This window comes from Carassius carassius, chromosome 39 (genome assembly GCF_963082965.1).
Source record: "Carassius carassius chromosome 39, fCarCar2.1, whole genome shotgun sequence".
Taxonomy (NCBI): domain Eukaryota; kingdom Metazoa; phylum Chordata; class Actinopteri; order Cypriniformes; family Cyprinidae; genus Carassius; species Carassius carassius.
Genome location: NC_081793.1, coordinates 21,751,469 through 21,775,465, shown reverse-complemented (window position 1 = coordinate 21,775,465; position 23,997 = coordinate 21,751,469). Strand labels below are relative to the sequence as shown.

At 39.2% G+C, this 23,997-nt stretch overlaps 1 protein-coding gene across 1 annotated transcript in view; it reads left to right on the top strand.

The window, feature by feature from the left end:
• LOC132121621 (unconventional myosin-XV-like) overlaps positions 1–23,997 on the top strand; it is a 31,283-nt gene that overhangs the window by 4,171 nt on the left and 3,115 nt on the right. Inside the window, exons 8-54 of the mRNA XM_059531211.1 lie at positions 75–138; positions 209–322; positions 398–559; positions 647–760; positions 2,720–2,778; positions 2,881–3,004; positions 3,162–3,257; positions 3,561–3,692; positions 3,969–4,094; positions 4,211–4,288; positions 4,555–4,700; positions 4,871–4,916; positions 5,043–5,167; positions 5,540–5,654; positions 5,768–5,943; positions 6,046–6,136; positions 12,527–12,589; positions 12,760–12,817; positions 13,577–13,701; positions 13,834–13,929; positions 14,001–14,236; positions 14,491–14,660; positions 14,825–14,897; positions 15,543–15,716; positions 15,811–15,929; positions 16,130–16,200; positions 16,682–16,760; positions 17,011–17,100; positions 17,190–17,293; positions 17,416–17,646; positions 17,745–17,817; positions 17,911–18,009; positions 18,125–18,287; positions 18,591–18,681; positions 18,796–19,009; positions 19,854–19,969; positions 20,083–20,142; positions 20,244–20,319; positions 20,461–20,576; positions 20,671–20,789; positions 21,272–21,413; positions 22,161–22,272; positions 22,447–22,810; positions 22,896–22,941; positions 23,033–23,105; positions 23,555–23,631; positions 23,726–23,802. Coding sequence (XP_059387194.1) covers positions 75–138; positions 209–322; positions 398–559; positions 647–760; positions 2,720–2,778; positions 2,881–3,004; positions 3,162–3,257; positions 3,561–3,692; positions 3,969–4,094; positions 4,211–4,288; positions 4,555–4,700; positions 4,871–4,916; positions 5,043–5,167; positions 5,540–5,654; positions 5,768–5,943; positions 6,046–6,136; positions 12,527–12,589; positions 12,760–12,817; positions 13,577–13,701; positions 13,834–13,929; positions 14,001–14,236; positions 14,491–14,660; positions 14,825–14,897; positions 15,543–15,716; positions 15,811–15,929; positions 16,130–16,200; positions 16,682–16,760; positions 17,011–17,100; positions 17,190–17,293; positions 17,416–17,646; positions 17,745–17,817; positions 17,911–18,009; positions 18,125–18,287; positions 18,591–18,681; positions 18,796–19,009; positions 19,854–19,969; positions 20,083–20,142; positions 20,244–20,319; positions 20,461–20,576; positions 20,671–20,789; positions 21,272–21,413; positions 22,161–22,272; positions 22,447–22,810; positions 22,896–22,941; positions 23,033–23,105; positions 23,555–23,631; positions 23,726–23,802 — 5,475 coding nt within the window. The remainder of the gene's footprint in view (positions 1–74; positions 139–208; positions 323–397; positions 560–646; positions 761–2,719; positions 2,779–2,880; positions 3,005–3,161; positions 3,258–3,560; positions 3,693–3,968; positions 4,095–4,210; positions 4,289–4,554; positions 4,701–4,870; positions 4,917–5,042; positions 5,168–5,539; positions 5,655–5,767; positions 5,944–6,045; positions 6,137–12,526; positions 12,590–12,759; positions 12,818–13,576; positions 13,702–13,833; positions 13,930–14,000; positions 14,237–14,490; positions 14,661–14,824; positions 14,898–15,542; positions 15,717–15,810; positions 15,930–16,129; positions 16,201–16,681; positions 16,761–17,010; positions 17,101–17,189; positions 17,294–17,415; positions 17,647–17,744; positions 17,818–17,910; positions 18,010–18,124; positions 18,288–18,590; positions 18,682–18,795; positions 19,010–19,853; positions 19,970–20,082; positions 20,143–20,243; positions 20,320–20,460; positions 20,577–20,670; positions 20,790–21,271; positions 21,414–22,160; positions 22,273–22,446; positions 22,811–22,895; positions 22,942–23,032; positions 23,106–23,554; positions 23,632–23,725; positions 23,803–23,997) is intronic.

The window sequence follows — 23,997 nt, the reverse complement described above, 5'->3', positions numbered from 1 at the left end:
TGCATGCTGTCTGTTTGATTTAAAGGCCAGAGAGCATTAAATAAGCATGATATGATCGCCCTTTATTTTTTCAGTGGTGTTGTTGTTGGGACGTCTTTTTCAAAATATCTCCTTGAAAAATCAAGAATCGTCTTCCAGGTAAGATGTTTTTTCATTAGCTTGTCTTGCACTTAGTACACGTTCAAGGTTTGAAACTGTGTTCCTTTAGGCTAAGGAGGAGAGAAACTACCATGTGTTTTATGAACTGCTGGCTGGGATGAATGACTGGGACAAGCAGGAACTTTACCTGCAAGGAGCTGAAACATACTTCTACCTCAACCAGGTAAAAGAGGAGCCCCATTAGTTTATGATATTTGTCTAATATTTCTACTAATTAAATATTTTAAATGCTTTTAAGGGCAGGGCTTGTGACCTACAAGGGAAGCATGACAAGCAAGACTTCCTGCTTTTGGTCCACTGTTTGGAGACCATTGGTTTACATGCTGACCAGCTTGTAACAATTTGGGCCATTCTGTCATCGATCCTGCAGCTGGGCAACATTTGCTTCAGCTCCTATGAGGTGTGAATGCATGGATTACCCCATTTAAGGAAAGTTTCTTGAGTCTTTAAGCTAAACTATGTAAATTGTTTTCCCCTCAAAAATTAGAGTGAATCGTTTGAGGTTGCCCGTATTTTTAGTGAAGCCGAAGCACGGAGAGTGGGAAACCTCTTGCAGGTGTCTGCCGAGGCCTTACAGACGGTCATCACACACCGGGTGACTGTGAGCAACTCTTTCACCATCTCACCCAAACACATGCTCATTTCTTCCCATGATCAGAACTAAATTAATATTTTTGGTTCAGTATAACTTAAACATTGGTAATAAGAAATGTTTCTGGATTATTTGATGCTGAAAATTCTTTACGGTATCACAAGAATAAAAAAAATATTTGGCATCACAGGACTAAATTATTAAATATATATAAAAAACAGAAAACTGTATATATATATATATATATATATATATATATATATATATATATATATATATATATATATATATATATATATATATATATATATATATATATTCAGGGCTTAATTTGTGCCGGAACAAACCTCCGAAATCGGATCCGGCACCTCATTTTGGCGGATCCCCCTCCTCCAGGGGTAGCATTTCTGTATGACAGACAGATATGTGCCGTGAAAAATTAACCAAAATTCATATCTCTATTATGATTCGTTATTATTATTTTAAATCAGAGGGTTTTACAAATATTTAACCAATGATAAGTATTTAAAAGAGCTTTTAAAGTATTTACTTCATTACGCCATTGGATCCTCAAGCTCTCGCGAAACCTCGTCACTTCCCCCGCCTCCACTCAGATTGACGCGCGCGCACAGCCTGGAGGAGACAAATCTCCGCTTATCTGCAAAGCAAGGGTAAACAAATAACTGTTTGAATACAGCATTTCCTTTACTCAAACACTATGTCGCAAAGGCTTGTCTTTGTGTGTTTGAAGACTGGAGAAGTACGTTTTTTGCCATCTAGCCAATATAGCCTACTTTTGTACGTCTTGAATATCCTGTCTTGAATATCCTGTGCATAAGCGCTTTGTTTATATCATGAGACATTGGCCAAGTTTACTAAACAACAAGAAAAACCAAGCGCCCATATAGCAACAATAAACGTTATATAGCCTATAAAAAGTGATGATAGCATATAATGCGCTACACTTACCTCAGATGCAGACAAAACACAGATCTCCTCATTCGCCGGCCAAAAACCTTGTTAACTCCACTTGAGCTTGTTTTTCATATAGCCTAATGTTAATTGCACGTGTCTGGTACAACACAAACACTGACGACTCAGTGTTTAATATTTAACCCCCCCCCCCCCCCTTTCTTTCACCCCCCCCCCTGTATTTTAGTAGAGTGTGCCATGAAACTGTTTTATTTGTCAACAACCATCAGACATCATATTGTGTGTATTTGGTTGCTTAAACTCAACAAACTACGAAAAATAACTCTTATATAGGCTAATACTCGCGAGGCGGATTGATACGCGCGAGCTTTGGATGTGACTGCGAGGGCTCATTGCCTAATACAGCATGTGGAGCGCGCGAGTACCAAATGGCTTAAAAGGTGTAGAAATTATACATTTTTGTGACAATGCAACAATTACCCTATTATTCAAGCCAAGTGGCAGTTCTGTCAGCTGTCCCGATCGATATGCGAGTGAGTCTTGTATCGCAGCTTGCAGCAGATCGCTGAAGTGCAGACAAGATGCGCTGATGTGAAGCGCGCTCCAAGAGAGTTTATGGTTTCGAATGACTGATTGAATCTTGTTTGTGTGGATTTATTTTATTATTCAAACCTACAACCTATGTTGAATAAATGCAAGAATTTACCTCTTTATAAACTTGAAAGCTGCGAGAATTATTAAAACCACAGTAATGTAGGACCTGATTATAACTATTACACAGAGATTTGAAAAATAAAATTCCACAACTTTTTCAAAACGTTTTTCGGCCTGGAAATTGTTGTTTTAAAATCGCATGGCATTTTCATGACCTTACAGACCCTAAATGCAACTGATGCACGCTCTTAAAATCACTTAAACTGGTCCAGCAATGTGATTGCGCGAAAATTCTGCCACAAAATATATATTCAACCCAGAATATAACTTTAAACACAACAGACGTATCTCCTAAGAACACAAGAGTTATTTTTTCCACAGGAAACAACTTATGATAGGATCTACTGCCCTCTATCCGTGGAAAGTGCCATTGAATCCAGGTTAGACAATTAAATGTTACTGGTTATTAGATGAATTAATGTATTATATGCATTGACCCCTGAGGGTGGCTGATGAATACTGACAGATTGCTCTTGATTCAGAGATGCCATTGCCAAGATGTTGTACTCTGTGCTGTTTGACTGGATTCTTGAACGCATCAATGAGTGGTTGATCCCCACAGAGATGGACAGCACTGTTGGAATTGTGGATATATATGGCTTCGAGGTATCCTCTCTCTCATTATGACCTTAAATTGACAATTTAACTGCTACATTTATTGTTGATTGACTTTTTTTTACATTTATATCTGAATCAAATCTGCATAGTTGAAATTAATTCCTACCTGCACCTCTAAAAAGTCTGTGAAAAAAATGCATTACAGGACCTGAGTGTGAACAGTTTCGAGCAGCTGTGCATAAACTTTGCCAACGAGCAGCTGCAACAGTTTGTGAACAAAGCTCTGGTGGCCCAAGAGCAGGTCCGTTTATGTCCTCAGCAATTACATCAAAAATGTTTTCTCACATTTTCCCAAAGTTAGAGGCCATTTATGAAAATATTAGTACCCTGAGGAGACTCTACCATTTGGACTTGATGGGAACATGTATAAATATATATCTATCTACCAATTCCTATGGGACCAGTAAATGTAATTCTTGAGATATAATACAATAAATATGGCTTCTCTGATAATGTTTTTTTTCACTGGAAATAATTAATACTTTAGGGGACTGAAAAAAATAAATAAATAAAACAAGTGGTTGGCTGTGTGTGTTTTTGTTAGGAGGAATACAGCGCAGAGCAGATCCAGTGGTATCCAATAATTCTGGAAGACTCTAATGGCTGTCTGGATCTTATCTCAGCACGGCCGTACGGGATCCTTCGCATCCTGGATGACCAGACTTGCCTTCCTCAAGTAACTTCACATTTCAGCTTTATCCGGATATTTTAGAGATCTTAAAGTCAATATTCATTTGAATTATCTTATACTTCACCGATGGATTTAGAAGTTTCTTCTTCTACATGTATGTATCTAACATGATGTTTAAATATCATAAAACTTGAATTTCCACTAAAATGGCCTAGTGTTGATTCAAATGCAAATTATGTATACTACAATGGATTTATGGGCCACTTTTGCTCTTTTTTGCCTTTCTCTTTTCTTTGGCTCTCTCCCTTTTTTTTGTCCCAGGCTACAGACCACACATTCTTGCAGAAATGTCACTATCACCATGGCAACAGTCCCTACTACACCAAGCCCAAAATTCCTCTGCCAGTGTTCACAATATATCACTATGCAGGAGCTGTCACGTACCAGGCAAGCCTGATCTGAGAGTTCACAAAATGATTTGTTCATGCAGCATGATTTTTTCTCACAATTTTGCCAAGAATCTTTGATTTCCATGACTAAGATTTTTTCCCCCTGCTCACCAGGTGCACAACTTTCTAAATAAAAATCATGACCAGTTTCGCCCAGAGGTATTAGAGCTTTTTGCCCGCAGTCGTTTACAGGTAAATTCATCTAAGCTGTGTTCATGGAAGCTCACTTCACATGGTCTTCAGTAATTTGTAATGTGTCATGATTGCAAAGAAATACAATAACGTGTCCACTATTATATATTCATGAGACTGTCAACACACCCAGACAAAACAAAAGAGTTAGGAACAACCCATATCATTTATGCAAGATTTAGGTCTCATTAAGTTTTAAAGCACCAATGTTTGGAAACAGAAACCTGTAACATGTAATTGGAGTGTGTGTTTTCTTGTCTGTGTAGATGGTGTCGGGTCTCTTCCGGAAGGTTCAAGAGCGTTACGTCCAACAGAAAGAACTGGGAAGAGCAAGAGGTTACCGGAACCAGATGTCAACTGTAGCTGCTCATTTCCAGCAGTCACTTATAGAGCTCACCACTCGTTTGGAGAGGTCAACCGATGTCACAAATATTTATTTTATTATACTTTTTTGTATAAATTGACTGCTATGTATTGTATACACAGGGTATTTGGTATTGCCATTTGGCTTATGCAGTCATCCAATGCGAGTATACTGTATGTGTAGATAATTTATCACTTATTTATTCTCTGTTTTTTTAGGTGTAAAACTACATTTATACGATGCTTTAAGCCAAACTATGTAAAGGTAATTTCAGCTGACACTGCATGTAATGTGCATCTAATCTCTCTGTTTATGAACATTGTGTTTAGAGCAAGCAAGCACAAATGATGGATTGTTGGTCCTCAGTTTGGTGTTTTTGTGTGGTTTCAGCTTCCAGGCATATTTGATGTAGACTACATAACCACACAGCTAAGGCATGGAGGGATACTGGAGACCATTCACATACGAAAAGAAGGATTTCCAATTCGCATCCCTTTCGCTCTGTTCATGGAGAGGTAATACAGAATCTAGGACATTCAAACACATTATTAGTGGTTTAACAATCATACATTGTGATCATATTTGTGTGTGTTTGTAGTTATATTTATGCCTGAAAATAACATTTGTATTTTTGTTTTATTATATATGTGTATAATTATAATTATTGTATCATTTATTTATTTTTTAAGGTGTACAATCTTTAAAAATCATGGAAAACTCATGTAATTCCATTGGTTAAAATCTGTGTGTACCCTGAGTATAGGTAGCTTACATCAATCAGAGTTTTTTAAGAAATTAAGCAACGTTACACTGTCTCTTCCTCAATAAAATCTCCACTAGGTGAGTTTCAACTACATTTTCCAATCACTGTTTATGTCTAATTTCAGATATGGCGTATTATTGGCCCAGAAACCTGCACACCAGTCTTGTAAAGAGCAAGTAGAGACTTTACTGGAGACTATAGGAGCAGAGGAAGGCCAGTACCAACTAGGACTCACTAAAGTACAGTAACATAACTCTTTAGCTACCTCAGCCCGGGTTATTCTGACTCGTTCTTTTACTACATTAACCATTAACAACGCCCCCTAAAATGACTTCCTTTAATGTGAAAACAGGTGTTTATGAAGGAGAGTCTGTACCAGCGGGTGGAGGAGAAATGGAGTAGCACTCAAACATGGGCGGCAGTCACCATCCAGAGGAACATTCGCGGCTTCATCTGCCGAAAAAACTTCCGTTTCTTTAAACAGAAGGCTATTGTCATCCAGTCCCACATCAGGGGCCACCAGGCCCGGTATTTGTGCAGCGATTTCAACTCTGAGAGCATGATAAAAACCGAAGTGAATCTAACGTGATTCTGAATGTGAAGCTGTGGCGCCCTCTTTTTCTGTTACAGGAAGTACTACAAGAAATTGAAGCAGTCCTTCACTCAGTTTTGGGCAGCAATGATGATTACCAGAGACACCATCAAGAAACGTCATTGGAGGGTGAGAGCTTTTATCTCTCCCTCTGTCTGTCTCTAGCTCTGTGGCTTCTTCTTGCCTTAATTTGCACATATACAAATGCACACACTTCACTATATCAGCTGTTTGCCTATACGGTCCATGCTAGGCAACCAACTACTTTATTTATATGAGACAGCTAATATGATTCCAGCCTCACTCCTCCCATTAATGTCATCCGGTTTTATATTTTATTATCTAATGCAATGACAGTCAAATGCATTTCCAAGTTAGTTATATGAGTCAAGAGCCACTGCTGTTTCCTTGCATTACTTGTAAGGGCAGAGGGTGAACTTGCATCATAAGTTATGAGTCTTATAATATATTTTACTCTTTGAATGGACTTTGGACCCGTTTTTTTTATTGAATATATTAGATTGTGAAATTCGATTTATCACTCTTAGAATGGCACCCATAGTTCCCTATAACTCAACCTCTATAGGAAAAGAATTCAAATTTATTAAAAAAAAAAATATAATAATAAAAAATAGAAGAATGGTGCTTTTCATTCATTTTTTTATAAATTTCTTGTAAAAACAAGAAAGAAACAAACAAATTATTACATTATAAAAAAAATGTACATTATTAATAAAGTTATGTTTATTTTCTGATTCACGTAGCACGTTTGATCTCTAGTGGGTCATGGGCAATTTAAGAGTGTGTACACATGTAAGAAATTTCAGAATTAGGTGAGGTGAGCTCCACCCGCCCGGCTGCCCTTTCATCTTTGATCCTAGGCTCTCTCTCTTTTTTCCTCACTTTCTCTCTCTCATTCCTGCAAAGTCCAACCTAAGCACCACTTCTCTTGTGTTTGGATTTCAACTAATTTCATCAGTTTAAGAGCACTTTACATGGGGAGGGCTACGTTTGTTTTTACATCATCCTAGGTAGGTAGTATTTAATATTTATCCATATTACACATGCAAATAGCAAACAGAAAGATTAATGATACAGAGAGAACGTCTCCGGTTACTATCGTAACCTCGGTTCCCTCTCGAGGCGGGAACGAGACATTACGTCAGCTAAGACGTATATGGGAACTCCTCCCTTCTCCACTTTCGCTGAAATCTTATTGGCTAACGCCAGCTGGGGGCAGCTGGCCAATTGACGCGAAGCATGCAAATACTGACAGGTCAGCGGGCAGTATAAAATGCATGGGCGCGAAAATTACATCAGAATCACGACTGAACGCTAGCACAGCTGATCAAACAGCGACCACGGCGGCTAACGTAATGTCTCGTTCCCGCCTCTCAGGGAACCGAGGTTACGATAGTACCCGGAGACGTTCCCTCTCAAGGCGGTAACTCAACATTACGTCAGCTAAGACGTATATGGGAACTGTATAAAATCCCGCCGTGAGAGCAGTGAAGATGAGCCCTGAACGGAGTCAATCACCCCCACACATAAGCAGGACAGTTTTAGCCAATGGCCATGTCGCTAAGAGTGCTTGCACCTGAAAGGCGGAACTAGACCAATGAGACATCTGCTCCGACCCTAACAGAATTTGCATAACTTCAACCAATAAATCAAACTCTGCACTAACCAGGGCAGACACAACGCAATAAGCACTCAAGCATGAGAGTTAAACAGATGGCCATGGTAACTACTGTATAGCTGACAGTACATGTGACGCTACAGAGGGTACATCCAGCTTGTAAAACCTGGCGATTGTGTTCTGGGAAGACCAGCCAGCAGCAAAACATAAATACACATACCTCTAGACCAGGCCCATCAGGAAGCATTTATATTGTCCTCGCAGAATGAGCTCTGAGGTTGAGGGGATAATCCTTCCCCTGGCTTTCGATAGCGTCCACGATCCAGTGAGAACGTCTCTGTTTAGAAACAGCACGTCCCTTATTACATCCACCAAGCACACGAACAGCTGGTCCGACTGACGAAAGGCGGCCGAGCGATCCATATACATCCGTAAAACCCTAACAGGGTCCCGGCGCTCTGAGCATCAGCGTCACGCGAGGCTGACGGCTCAACAGATAAGGCGGGCAGGGAAACAAAACGGTGTATTGAGTGACTTCGGAACGAAACCCGGTCTCGGCCGGAAAGTGACATTACAGTTGCCAGGTCCGAAACCGATGCAATATCTTTCACCAAAAACTCATGAAAGTTTCCAAGGCGCTTCGCCGAGGCGAGAGCAAGAAGCAAAGCAGACTTCAGGGAAGCTCCTTAACAGCGATCGAAGCTAAGGACTCGAACGGTAGTAAGAGATAGAGCCCTCAAAACTAGAGCTAAATCCCACGGCGGCACGGAGGGCGGCCATGAATTACACAATCTCCTTGCTCCCCTGAGAAAACTGATTACCAGAGCGTGCTTACCCGCCCGTCAACCGGGGAATGAAAAGCGGCAATAGCGGTCACATACACCTTCAGCGTGGATGGTTTCAATGGTTTTCAAACTATCCATACTGTGCTGTAGAAAGCGCAAAACATCCGACACGGAACAGGTCCCCGGGTCAATATAAATGTCCTTTGTGAAAACTCCCCACTTCTGCGCATAGCAGCGACTGTTTGATGGTGCGCGCGTCTCTGTAAGTTTGTTCAGCACTCGTGAGTGCAGAGCGTCCCGCTTATGAGGGTCCCCGCAGTGGCCACACAAGGTTACACAGCTCGGGGCTGGGGTGCCATATTGTGCCGTTCGCCTGAGACAGCAGGTCCTGCCTGAGGGGGATTCGCCATGGTGGAGCCATCTCTAACTCTCTCAGGTCCGCAAACCAGGGCTGATTCGGCCAGTTCGGGGCCACGAGTATAACTGACGCTCTCTCCTCCCTGATTTTGCACAACACAGGGAGAATCTTCACCGGAGGGAACGTGTAAGCCTGGCTTCCGGCCAACGCGATGTCAGAGCATCTTCCGGCAGGGGGGAGTGAGATAGCAAGAAGAATGACTTACAGTGTGTGTTCTCGCTCATGGCAAACAAATCCACTTCCTCCCTCCCAAATCATTAGATCTGATCCTGGGAGAAGCCTCCATCTCCTTGAGGAATCCTGTTCCTCGAAAGCATGCTCACTCCACGGTTCAAAGTACCGGGGATGTGCGATGCTCTTATGGAGATTAAGTGTTGGTCCGCCCACAACAGGAGACTCGCTGCCTGTTTGAAAAGAGCTCTGGAGCGCATGCCGCCCTGGCGATTTATGTACGAGACCACAGACGTGTTGTCGGTTTGAATCAGTACATGTTGCCACTCCAATTTCGACCGAAAGGCTTGCAGGGATAAGGACACCGCTGCCAATTGCAAATGGTTTATGTGCCACCTTCTCTGTGACTCCGACCACAGGCCTGAGGCAGGTACGCCCAGACGCACTGCTCCCCAGCCTGAAGTAGACGCGTTCGTAGAGAAAAGAACTCCTGTGCTGAACATATCCGTCCATCGAGTCCAAACATATTCCCAGATATGTTACAGTCTGACTCGTAAAAACACACTCTTCTGCATATTCACACGCAGTCCCAGCATATCCAAACGGTGAAGCTTTGTTTCCACGTGACTGATAGCACATCTCTTGAGTGGGCTAAAATCAGCCAATCGTCCAGATAATTCAACATGTGCATTCCGCTCGATCTGAGGGAAATTTTGCTCTATCGCTCCCTCTCGAGCAGACTGAGAACTTCCTGTCGCAGAACAGGACGGTTTTGGGGCAAAGTCAGTGACGGGACCACGCCATTTAAGCGGGGAGGTCTGCGTTTTTTCACACAAACATCATTTAAAGATTTTTAAAAGATTTTTTCACACAAACATCATTTAAACACATATAGCAATCGTCACCCATAGTGACATGGGGGACATGATGCATGATGCATGTGTTTTTGTGGTGTTGGCACTCTCGCTCCCTCGCGAGGCCATTATAATCATAGGTTGTGGCTCTGCAATGTTCTGAGACAGGGCGAGTGACACAGTGTTGAGTGTAAGAGGAAGTAAAGCTCTTTTGTTGATTGTATACATGCTTTTATTGTGGAACTCACACAAACAGCATTTAAACAGACATAGCAATCGTCGCCCGAAGGAACATAGGGGACATGATGCATCTGAACAGGGAGAGTGACAACGTGTTTATGTGGTGTTGGCACTCTCGCGCCCTCGCAAGGCCATTATAATCATGGGTTGTGGCTCAGCGCAGTGCAGGGCAGAAGAGCGGAACCTCGCAGATAATGACTGGAGTGAGCGACGGGGCATCACGTGGCTCATCGCCTTGGCGCCTTCTGCGTCTCTGAGAAACGCTCCATGACGCCATGGCATCACCAAAGAGAGTGGGTGCGCGCCGATTGGGGTGCAGCCCACGACTTCACCACGAGCTCTTGCATGCCTCAATGCCGTCTGGCAGCAGCTCGACTGGAGGAGCCACGAGTCCAGCTACCTTTCACAGGCTCGTCAGGTGCGTTGCAAGCGAGACCCAGCTCCGTGACAGCCTTTCCGAAGACCCTGACGAGCTCCTCCTGGAGGTCTGCAGGGCCCTCTTGGTCGGGGCAGTCCCACTGAGAGGCCAAAACCTTTTCCGACGTCGAAAGCAACATGGAGTCGTTTTCCTCGCCAGCTCCGAAGAGGACGAAGTTCGCGGGGCGGAAGCTATCGTCCACCACGCCGACGTCCAACTCGTCTTCGGGCGGGGGAGGGCCCACCAGCGGCTCGCTGGCAGCAGTGGGTCTCATTCCTGCTGTTTTCCGAGCCACTCTGGCTCTGAGGGCGCGCACTGGCAGCTCGGCACAGTGGGCACACGTGTGGTCCATGTGAGGCTCCCAGGCAGGTCACACAGAACTGGTGAAAAGGTCAGAATCTAGCATTAGCAGCTATTGGATGCGGAGAGGAAAAACAGGGTGAGTAGTCCTCTATTGCAACTTCCACGATGACCTAGATAACACTTCTAGCGTGAGGAAAGAGATTGACGTAATTTTCGCGCCCATGCATTTTATACTGCCCGCTGACCTGTCAGTATTTTTATGCTTCGCGTCAATTGGCCAGCTGCCCCCAGCTGGCGTTAGCCAATAAGATTTCAGCGAAAGTGGAGAAGGGAGGAGTTCCCATATACATCTTAGCTGACGTAATGTTGAGTTACCGCCTCGAGAGGGAACTCAGGGCGGAAAATAAGAAAGGGATTATATCAGTAATATAAGACTTTAAATGTGATTTGTATAATGTGATCTTATATGTTGGATCTGTACATCTGAAAGGTTATTTTTTTTAACACTTTACACTACCAGCCAAAATTGTTATACTTAAAAAAATGTTATACTTAAAATGATATACTTACTCATTCTATATTGTTACTATTTTCAATATTGTAGAATAATATTACAGCTTTGAAACTATTAAAAAAACACAAATGGATATATGGGAATTATGGTAAAATATTTTTGAGATGCCTCACAATTTAGATGACAACTCTTCACATGCTCTCTCAGCATCATGGAATGCTTTTAAATGGTTCTGCTGCACACTTATTGTCTGATTTTCTTTGAGGTCCAAATCATCTGTTAAAAATAATATGAATAGAAATGTTAGTTTTGTAAACAAATTCAATTTATATTTATATAAAAAACTGATTTTGAGCATTAAAGCAATTATTATGTTCATCAGAAGCATAAAGTCAGTCTAAACATTTGACTGGTAGTAAGTCATTATTAAATGATCCACTAAGTTATATAACCTGCAACTTTCAGTTATGTTTTCTTGTTTCCCATCATTGTTTTATACAGCTTGGACTATGTCCTCCTCAGCCGTCATGAATTCTGCTGTCAAATCACTTTGTATTAATTGTTATGCAGTTGTTGTAAGACTGGTTTGTGACATGATTCACATTTAGTGGGTTAAGCAGCTTTGTGTATCTTTTGTATGATTTTATTTTTGCGTGTCCAATAAAAGTTAATTTATTTAGTATAAGAAAGGTTTGCTGGAATAGGCAAAGGTATCTGGTGGCAACATTCCAGAATCCCCTCAGATTTGTTTCTAGAATATGTAAAAATCAGTGGCCTTATTTTCTGCACACTGCTTTCTGGCAACAATGATACACAAAACAGAAAAGGCCAGTCAAACAATGATAATACTAACTGATCAGATAAAAATGGGTTTGATGACTCATATTTCATGTAATTCTTTTGTTTGGGGAGGAGCGAGTCAAGGGAGGGTCTTCCTAGGATATAAAAGAAGGCCAGCTGCTAAGAATAGTTTGCCTTTTACCTTTGCATACGATGCCGTGGACAGGTAATAGAATAAAAGAGTGGAATAGCTTTACAAAATAAATGTCCCATTGTTCAGTCAAGAAGAAATGAAACACTACAATATGGAAATGAACAAAGGGTGGCTTAGTATTAAACTTTTTCTTCTTTTTTTTAAAGTTAGATTGTGTTTTTGATTGTATTTTGATTTGATCAGGAGCATACTGATAGAACCAGGGTGAAGGAAACAGCAAAACCTACATCGTCCTCTTCAGAGATGGTGAGACACTCTGAATCTTTTCATTTTTATAGATTTGTTTTATTTTCTTTTATTTTGACTTGTGTGCTCAAGTTATTTGAGCATCTGGTTTGTATGGTCTCGGACATAATTTAACCGGTCACTTCAGAGTTAAGAGTTAATTTTGATCGACAAAATTGTTTTTCCCGAAGGATGTGGGAATATTGGAGATCCCGGCAGAACTGTCGGCCCGATTACGCAGTGGAGCAGGTGAGATCCTTGATACTTGTTAACCAATAAAAAGTACTATACTTAAATTATAGTATAGGTACTGTGTCATTTAGCATAATCAAAAGTCAAATTGATTGATCAAACACTTGAAAGTATTGTATAAAGTTTCCATATGTATTTATATAAGTGCTTAAAAGTAAAATGTGAACTTTTTTCTTAGCTTCTCAAAACTAACTGATGAAATCAAGTGAAAAGTTTTTTTTTTTCTTCATCGGAGCAACTTTGATTAACACGTTTCCTAAAGCAACCTATTTACAGTTTTCTCAGTGGTTTGACCATGTGAAACTATACTGAACTCAAGATACTGAAAGGTGTTTCCTGACTTTTTTTTTAAATACATCAGCAGCTGATTTTGAATATATCTATCTATAGTTCAAAAAAGTCAGTAATGCTCCCTTAGCTGCTTTTATTTGATAAAAAATACAGTAAAAACAGGAATATTGTGAAATATGATTGCAGTTTAAAGTAATTCTGGATTCTTTGATGGATATAGGCAGCTCGTCTTTTGTAACATTAATAATGTCCTTACTGTCAATTTGGATTAATTAACTGCATCCTTGCTAATTAAAAGTATTATGTTTTAGATTGATTGACCTTGTTCACACACAAATTAAGTTATTTTTTTCTTAAGTAATGGATATAAGTAAACTGCATTGCTTTTTGGTCAAAACTGTATTGGAGTGGCTGATGGGTGTCCATCAACATATTATATTTACATTGTACTATGATGGCTTTCAGGACGTCCTCAAGGATCAGGAGTAACAGAAGTAGCTCTGCCACAGGTCAAAGCAGACCACAACCTCTCACTACCCCAAGACATTGACAGACACCCTTTCTCCAAATATGCCAACACAGTCCTCAAGGTAGACGTTACATACAAAACATACAGCAGAATTTTGTTTTGTTTTGGGGTCTTCCAATTCATTTACAATTTTCATGCATTTGAATCAGTTTTATGCATTTGTTATATCAGTTTAGATGCTTTTTTTCTTTAGGATGGATGGTGCCAAACGCAGGGTTTTCCGCTTCAGAGGCCTTTGACTTCTCTGGACTATGATGACGCTCTTACAGCTCTAGAAATCTACAAACTGGTCCGTAGTATTTTAAATGGATCTTTTACCATAGAAAATAAACATCCTTACGTGTCTACGTTCTTCTTTAGATCCTGCGTTTCACAGGTGACTCTGATCTGACTGGATGGCAAGAGCAGATGTTGGGGAACTACATCGTGGAGAAGAGCCAATCACAGCCCAGCATCAGAGATGAGATTCTAGCTCAGCTGGTGTACCACACTTGGGACGGGGATAATGAGGAGAGTGTCCTCCGGGGATGGTTGCTCCTGGCCTGCTGTCTGAGTGCCTTCACACCCTCTCCTGCCCTGGAGAAACCCCTCCTTAAGTACGTCTTCAGTTATAGTATTACAAATGCAAAAGTGGGGTCTTTAGAACAAGAAGTGATTATTAGTGTAATGTTGTTGACTGATATAACATTGCCAGTGACTGATTTTACAAATGAACATTTCCTAAATAAACTGAATGAAATGTGATTGAGTTATAAAGTCAAATTTCATAGTGATCTATAGACAATAGATAACTGCAGACAGAAGTCTGCTTATCAGCAGAATTAAAAATAGTATGTATAATGATCGTCAGGTATGTGTCTGACCGAGGTCCAGGGGAGTACCGCTCTCTTTGTCAACACAAGCTCCTCACATCCCTCCAGCTACCCTCCCCTGCCTGCAGACAACACCCTCCGAGTCAACTCGAGTGGACAGCCAATCAGAGAAAAGGAAAGATGGTGGTGGAGGTTAACACTTTCAATGGTAAGGACTGTTGATGAGCTGATGAGCTGTATCTGATAACTGGAATAATTATCAGTTACTGCACTGTTCATTACAAAAAGAATAAATTATATGAAATATATTGGAGTATGAATGCATTGTGAAAGTGTTCTATTTATTTAATGCTGACTGTTTTTATTTTGAAGAGGAAAGGTTGACTGTGGAGGTTGAGTCTTGGACGACAGGGGAACAACTGGCCTCTTGGCTTCTTAGCTACAGGTAGCTAATACATATAGATGTCTCACAATTTTTTTTTTAACATTTTAAGCCCTTGAAAATAATTTGCATTGTGACATCGTGTTCATGAAAACTGGGCCGATTTTTTCATTGCTATAATACAACAAAATTTGAAGTACAGTATGTATTTATTTATATAAAGTAGCATCAATACAAGTTTCTTTCTAGGTTGTATTTTGGGAAATATATGAATCCGAAATATAAAGAAAAACAAAGAGCAATGTTTTAATTTTTTTATATCATTAAGTTAATAAAAAATTTGTGTATAGTAAAATTGTTATATATTCAATCATTATAAAATAAAACGCCATATTAAATGTTATATACTAAATAATGTAGTTAATTTTAATTAAATCATATTTATATAATTTTTTTTTTAATTCAAATTTAAATAAATTTATTTTAATTGCAATATATATTATATGCAATATATAAAACAAAATCATTTAATATATAATTATGTAATATGTAAATAAACTCTAAGGAATAGTATTTTTATATATATATGAGATTCACCCTTATTACAGTACCATAAACACGCAAGCAGTGGATGGTGAGTGGTGCTTTATGTAGTGTTACATCCCTGAGAGTTCAGAATAATTTTAAAGTCATATTTCTTTCTCTCAGGGGTCTGACTGAAGCTACACAGGGCTGGTCTGTGTCTCTGCTGGCTGAGGAGGGTTGGACCGACATGGCAGGCTGTGACTTTGTAATGGATCTCTTGGCTGGAGTGGAGGCTGATGTGCCCCTCGGTCATGCACACACTCAAACCGAATACCTCTTTAGCAACACAAGTGACAGGTAGACCTGTGTAGAGCTTAGTGCTAATAGTTAAATCTAAAGAAACTGTCAAATCACAGTTTAATTCCATTAATGATCAATTTTCTCATGTCAGGATGGGAACTTCAGACCTGGATGACTTTATACCTCCAGCTCCCCCTATGCAAGCCCCTGGTCTCCCACCCTTTGAAGCATCCCCATGGGACACCTATGAACCCTCCTCCACATCTCAGAGTGAGAGTCCAACCATTACTAGGAAACAGAGAGTAAATACATTATCATATTTCTGTTGCATAGCTTTGCAGAGAGACATTGAAAGAAATCAAAGAGAAGAAAAGCTACAGGGTTGGGAAGCGGCTCACCCTGTAGAGTAAATAAAATGAATGTTTCACTCTGACTTTTAAGGGACACTCCTGTAACAATCTTTCTTTTAGGATCTCGTGGTCGACAGATGGATTCTTACGTTGATGACCTTTTTGATCCTGTGTTTGATCAGGGTGCTGGGGTCAGTATCATCCAGTTCAAACACATCAACATTATTGTACAGTTTATAGTCAAACTGGCAGCTACTTTGAAAACAAAAGTCATTATTTTATAGGAACTAAGCAATATATCTGTTAATTTATCATTTATGACCTATAAAACTTCTTCTAGTGAAGTAGAAATGAAAAGTGTGCTTGTGATGTCTTTCTTTAAATTAAATACCACTGTAGATTTTTTGATATTTATACATTTTGTAATAAAGATTTTTATCTTTAGATTTATAGAGTTGGAACACAAGTCATGAATCAAACTCATGTCACCTGCATGTTGGTGCATGTTTGCTTATCACTAGGCTACACAGATATATTGTTAACATTCATTAAGCCAGCAAAGATTACATAGCTTTAGAACTTATTAACTGAGTTCTACTTGTATTACCTTTTATCTTTGAGGGCTGGCCTGCAGAGGTCTTATGTGCACTTTTATTTGTTTTTTATTGGTAGGACTTTGAGCGGATGGCCATGCTGAATCGTAGAATGAGAGGTGGAGGAGGTATGATGCCCAGCATGTACGCCGGAGCAGGTACAGATTGTATATCTGTTTAATCAGTGTGTAGTGATTGATTGATGGTGATACAGATATTTAGAGAGCAGTGAGGCCAATATAATGCTGATTTATATAATACAGTTTAATGGTAACAAGATTTAGACAAGACTGCTGAATTTAAACGTTTTATTTACTCAATATTTATATATTTATTTAACATACTTTTACCATACTGACATTAGAATTTTTTAGTAACTGTACTGTTTACTCCCCTGCTATCATTTAGGAATGCCAATGAATCCTGCCATGGCTGGCTATGCTGCCGCACCAATGATGCCAAACATGACCATGATGCAACAAATGCATCCCATGCAAAGTAAGCATCCCTACTGCTGATGCTGTGCATCTCTGATAGCATAAACTGTTAAATGCTTACTCTCTTCCTACTGCTTGTTTTGGATGTAGCTATGATGATGCCAACTGCCATGCCACAAGCCATACCGGCTGTCAACACACAGCAAATGGCTGCTCAGCAACAGGCCTTTATCAATCAACAGGCTCTGCTTCTGGTGAGTCCACCTCTCAAAACACATTTAGAGCAGGTGAAATCCTTATATAAATATATATATATATATATATATATATATATATATATATATATATATATATATATATTTGTTTTTCCCTATAGGCTCAGCAGATGACCATGCAGGCAATGACAATGTCCCAGAAGCAGCAGCAGGAAGAGATGCGAAAACGCGAAAAGGAATCACAGAGACAGTCACCACGTCAGTGGCGGCGCTCTCCTCCACGTGCACGCTCACCCGAAACCAGACCCCGAAGCCACCCCCAGGTAGAAAGAACCATCCATCAGACCACCCAAAAATCCCCAGAGACCCATCAAAAGCCCGGCAGACCAGAGGTACAAGCACAATATTGACCAGTGCCTGTGATTTCTTGTTTCCGTTAACTTTATCTTTACGCTTCAGATTTTTACAGTGAATTAATTTGTTCTTTAAGCCACAGCCTAAGACAGAGTTCCCGGAAGATCAAGGGTCCTTTCAAGAGAAGAGGGATTTTTTTCAAAATATTGGTGAGTGCACTCTGTCAAAGAGAATCCTTTAAATGTCTAAAATCAAACTGCATAAAAGATTTTCACTATCTTTATGCATCACATGTACATCAGAAGCACGCCCAAAGCCTGCGCCAAAGGTTGCTAAGCCACTGATATATGCCACTCCACCGGTGACCCAACCCAAATCCCCTCCACCAGTAAAGACTGAAGGTCAGACGTCTGGCACAATACCTAGAATTAGAAGTTTTTGTGATTTCATTTTTTATTTACATTTAAACTCATAGTGACATAATGTCTTGAAGTTTATAAACTCTTCTTCACACAGTGAAGCCACTCCCAGTACCTCCTAACATCCAAGAACCTGAACCAGAACCAGAATCTCCAGAACCCACATCTCCTAAACCAGAACCTACTAGTAAAATTAGAGAGATCATCAAGAAGTACCAGAGCCGGCCCTCTCCAGAACCTAAAGCCTTTGAGCCTGTCAGGTGGGTAAAGAATTGACCTGAATTATTTTAAAGCAAGACCTTGCTCCACCTTTTCATGATCAGATGAATTCTCAATGGATAAAATCAAGCCCTTCTCTTTTTTTCCTATGACATGTCCTGCTTCGCTTTAAAATATGTTGTGCCAAGGAAGTCAAATGGGTTGCTAACTGTGATTCACACTGACTTAATGCAGCCTCTGCTGAAAACGGAATGCTTGCATAATATTATGTTGCTTTGACCTTTTCACTTGGAGGGATTCTTAGACTGTAAGAGGAGGAATAATGTGGACTTTGATCATCACAGGGTACCTGCCAAGAACTTTCTAAAGAAAAATGACCCCAAAGATGAGGCTCTGGCCATTCTCAAATCTCAGGGACCTGTCACTCAACAGAAGGTACTGTAGGTGATACCGACCTGAGTGACAGGCCATAATAAACTTTTTGAGGTCAAAGTTCAATCTCAAGGATGCAGAAGTTGACCATGAATCTTTTCTGTATTATTTGTGCTGCAGAAACAGTGGGAAGAGAAGCCTCCTTCACCCCCACAGCTCCCTGAGTCCCATGGTCCTCGTCCCATCTCTAACGATATGAAACAGAAGCAGCGTTCACTGGCTGATCTTTTCAGCTCGCAGCGTCCGCATGCTCTGCCTCGAGCTCGTGAGCCCATCCCTCCCCCATCTCCCAGCATCCCCAGCCCACCACTGATGTCTCCACCTGGACCTAGTAAGTGATTCTCAAATCATTTATATGAGTCACTTCTAACATATATGCAATACACATAGTACATTAATTAAGTCATAATATATTGGGTTAAATATTCAAATATTGAAGTCATATTACTTAGTTTTCTTTAAAACTTAATTAGCACAATTAACTGAACATGGGGCGAAATGAAATAATTCACAAATTTGTAGATTTGAATGGATTTTGACATTTGCTATGCATTAAAATGAAAGACTGACAATTTGTTAAGAAATAATTCAGATGTTTCATTTTTTCTTCTTGTAATCATTCATGTGACTATTCTAGATGTTGAAAAAAAATAGTATTTATTGAGATCATTTTTTATTAACTTATTCATTTGTGTTTCCTTTCAGCAATTTCCTTTCAGTCGATTTTAATTTAAGGTTTTACATATATATATATATATACTGTATGTATGTATATATATATATATATATATTATGTACTGTGTATATGTATTTGAAACTAATAACATTTTTAGTAGTTTTATATGTTTTAAATAAGAAATAATTTATGAAGAATTTTTTTTTATATATTAAGGAAATGTTTTTAATTTTTTCCTTCTGTCTAATAGAAAAACTGCTAAATTATTAAGAAATTTTCCAAGTGTGTTTTTTTCAATTCAAGCAAGATGTCTTGTCTTGAGGATATTTGTATAAATCACACATACGTTAATTTGCAGCATAGAGATATTCATATAAATTAAAGTTAGACATATGCAAATTTGAAGCAAGCTATGCAGCTTTCTCTTTCTAAATGTCAAGTATTAAGGTAAACAGATCTCATTTGCTAATATGATCTCACCCTTTTTGTGTTTCTAAAGATCAGTTCAACAGGATGGCTGAGGAGGAGAGTGTTCGCTCCCAACTGCACAGATTCTCTGCCAGCGTTTACTTTTCCTACCCCAGAATGCCTGGCAAACTCTTCCTTCGCAAGGAGGTAACTAAGAGAGTTTGATGTGACTTCGCATGACCCTTACAAAGGTTATCATGGCTGCTTCTGGCTAACTTATGTACAGTACACTCACGCTATTTGTGCTTTCTTGTACGCAGCTGTTTTATCCCAGGGAAAAATTCAACCACCCATACATTCTTAATTTACTCTGTGAGCAGGTCAGTAGCAAACATTGCATTGCATTTGTATACAATGCAAAAATTAATATATTTTATAAACATCGAATTCACACATTGGCTACTGTTTTTGCAAACTGCAGATCATGCGAGACACTTACTCAGATTCTTGTCTGAGGATTTCACGTGAAGAAAGACGTAAAATGAAAGACCTTTTGGGTATGACAGTTGCTGTTTTTTAATAATCCAAAACCATGTACCTGTCTATTAATAAATCAGATAAACTATCATGGACAATTCAGCTATTTGTATATATATATATTTGTTTTTTTTTGCATCTCTTTGTTTTTCTCTCACCAGCGAGTTTCCATACCAGAACCAGTATCAGTTCACTAGATGATGCTATGAAGAAAAGAATTGTCATGGCAGCAAGAGACAGCTGGTCCAATTACTTTGCACGTCTCTTTAATGTCAAGGTGAAATACTTGGCTTTTCTTACATAATGCACAGAAACATGCATACAGAAATTCGTTAATCACTCAGAAATGTTTTTGCGTGTGTGCTTCACAGGTGGAGAACGGAGGAGATTCTCAGATTCTGGGAGTGTCGCATCGAGGAATCCGACTTCTGAAGGTTGCCAGAGCTTCAGGCATAAACCCTGAACACCTCAGACTACTGCACAGCTACAGGTACAGAACATCTGAGAGGATAAGAAATGTTGTGTTAAACAGACTTATGATTATTTTTATTTTTTTTGTGATCAACATTTTATTTGAGTTTAAGTTCCATATCAAGAACATAGTCAAAACTCTGCTTAACTATATACAAACAGATGCCATGATAATCGTCCACATTTATAAAAAAATGTTTTCTATATAAAATCATCCTTCATTAGGTAAAGAACATTCTGTAAAAACGTAACATTTATATCTGTATTACTGACTGAGTAAGACCATGTCAAAGATTGAAATCATAGTGAAATGAATGGTTGAATTCTAACTTTGATGCTTGTTATCTTTGTTGTCTTTGATGCTTTATCGTGGATTTCACAAAGATGATCACATTAATAAAAATAAATAAATAAATCTTACTGACCCCAAACATTTGAACAGTAGTATCAAATATTCTATGGTGTTGCAATTTATATAACTATATGTTTTTTGGTGTTCAGTTTTTCACAGGTTTTGTCAGTACAGCAGCAAGGGGCTGGAAAAGTCTTGATCACTTTGAGTAATGAGGAGTTGGAACTTCACTCTGAAAAGGCTGCACAGATCGCTGCTGTGATTCATCTCTTCCTCATGGAGCTGATTAAGGTGCTCAGTTTAAATCTTGTGATACTAACCTTAACACACGTAGCTTTATTTTTCATTTAAGGTCAACATACCTGACCCTTTATAATTTTTTAATACACATTCATGATCTTATAAGGAATGATCAGTTCAGTATATTTTACTCATAAGAAAAAAAAGCAACTTGGTCAGCCTCTGAAAGAACTCAGGCTCTCTTTTTCAATTTCTCAACCCGTTTTCTTTCAACTGCTTCATTTCTGGTATGCAAAACCTTCTTTTCACAATCACAATCCAAACAACTGCCAAATGATTAAATCCAACCATATATAGATTTATAAATCTATATTTAAATTTAATTTCCTGTTTCACTACATTACAGAAGTAAAATGTGTTGCGGTTTCATGTTGACTTTAACCATGACATTAACTATTGTTATGTATCATGTTTTTTGGCCTTTTACATTTGTCATCCATGATTCAGTTCTCGGTCTTATCACTAATTTTAGTGAATTTTCGTAGGCAAAAAAGATAAATCGCCTATTGTCACACAGAATTCGCTTTCAAATCAAGCAGGTTTCTGCTGGACATTGCAGCGAGTTTGTGTGAACAACTTAAACCTGTTGTGAAATTTGTGTGGGGAAATCTTTTGTCCTCATGTGAAATTCCAGATTGTGTGGATTCCTAAAGAAATAATTTAAAAAAATTTCCAAACAGTGATAAATGCGCATCTTAATTTTCTTTGCCATAAATTTGACTGATTCTGTATCTGCAGTACTCGGACTATGTGATCGCTGTGAAGAGCTATGTGACAGATGACAAGAGCTTGCTGACCTTACACAGAGGCGACGTCATCAAAATCCTGAACATGGACGGCCTCAAGGACGGTGAGAAGAGAACCTGAGAAAACAGTTTCAGAATGTGGATCTCTATAAACTTTAAGTTAATATGTGTAATTTCTACGCCATTAGTGACACAGAATCACAAATGTTCATATGTTCATATATTGAAATATCACTTTTAGCATAAAACCTAAAAGATGTTTACTATTGAGTTTGCAGGATGGATGTTTGGTTCCAGTGGGGGCCGTTCTGGACTCTTCCTGGTGGACGTCACTCAGCCTTGTGCCCCACCAGACTACCACAGCAGCAACATGGAGCGGCAGCTTGAGCGGAAGAAGAGTATGAGACTCACCAGCTCTTCCTCCAATGTACCAGCCAGTGGCCCTGTCACCAACACCCCTGTCAATGGCCCTGTGACCAACACCCCTGTCAATGGTTCCATTTACAAAACCCCTGTTACCCGCTCAGCGTCTAGCAGTGAATACAGTGTGGAAGTGGGGACCATCCAGAGATCTGAATCAGAACGTCATAAGCATATCATGACTGAGTTTGCCAAGAAGTTCTTCACAGATGCTATCAGCAGGTGAAATCTTTTTGAAAGCAGAGGAGTTTGCTTCATACTTTACAAACTCCACTTGACATAGATTTATTTCTCTCTTATTTTTCAGAACAAACAAAGACAAAAGTCTTAATGAGATGGTGGAATATACTCCAGTATGTATGCATCTCTTAGTCTCTCACTCGATGCATGCTGGGATTTTAAACATTTGTTTAAATGTTTTTGTTTGCTGTTTTCTTTTATTAGAATCCTATTCAGGAATCACTGATCTTTTTCTCAGACAGCGATCTCAGTCGTCTGGGTGCTCAAAACTTCATGTGTAAGTGAACATATGTACTGACAAATACATACTGTAAACTCATCCATTATAACAGCATACATTTTGGGATCCCTGGGATAGTGTACAGTCAGTGGGTCATGGAAAATAAAATCAGGACCCCAATGAGAAGCAAAGTTTTTTTTTTTTTTTTTTTTTTGTAAGAATGAGATAATAACTACATTATCCCACTTATTACGGTAAAAGGCAACTTACCACATTGATATAAATACATTAAGTATATAAAATAAAATACAATTTATATGTATTTAAAAAAACAACAACAAAAAAACATGAATTATTGATTTGACTTTGAAGGAATAAAAAAGACATTAAAAAGAAGCATGCATGGCTATATATAAAATTGGTTGCTTGGGATTGGTTGCACGGATTGACCAATGAGAGTCAACTATTCCAGAGAACATGTATTTGACACAACAATTTCTTTGTAGTTTTGATGCAGTTTATGTTGGATCAGCCTATGAAGAAAAATCAGACAGAGGGTGACTGTGTTAACTTAATTTTGCAGGTAAGTGTTCCCTCCAAACCTACAGTACAGCGTGTTTTTTTAAAGGTATTGTAACATGTAGGTATCTGTAACATGACAACTTGTTTTGGTTCAGCTGGGAAAAGAGAAGGAGTTCCTCAGGGATGAGATCTACTGTCAGGTCATCAAGCAGACTACCAAAAACCCAGTCAAGTGAGTAAATAATATGTGTACACTACCATTCAAATGATTTTTTTTTAAATATACTTGCAAGCACACATTCAATTGATAAAGTGACTGTAAAGACATTTACAGTGTTACAAATTAATGTTGCTCTTTTGAAGTTTGTACAGTTAGTCATTAATGACTTCTCAAATTGTACTGACCCTAAACTTTTGAATGGGCATA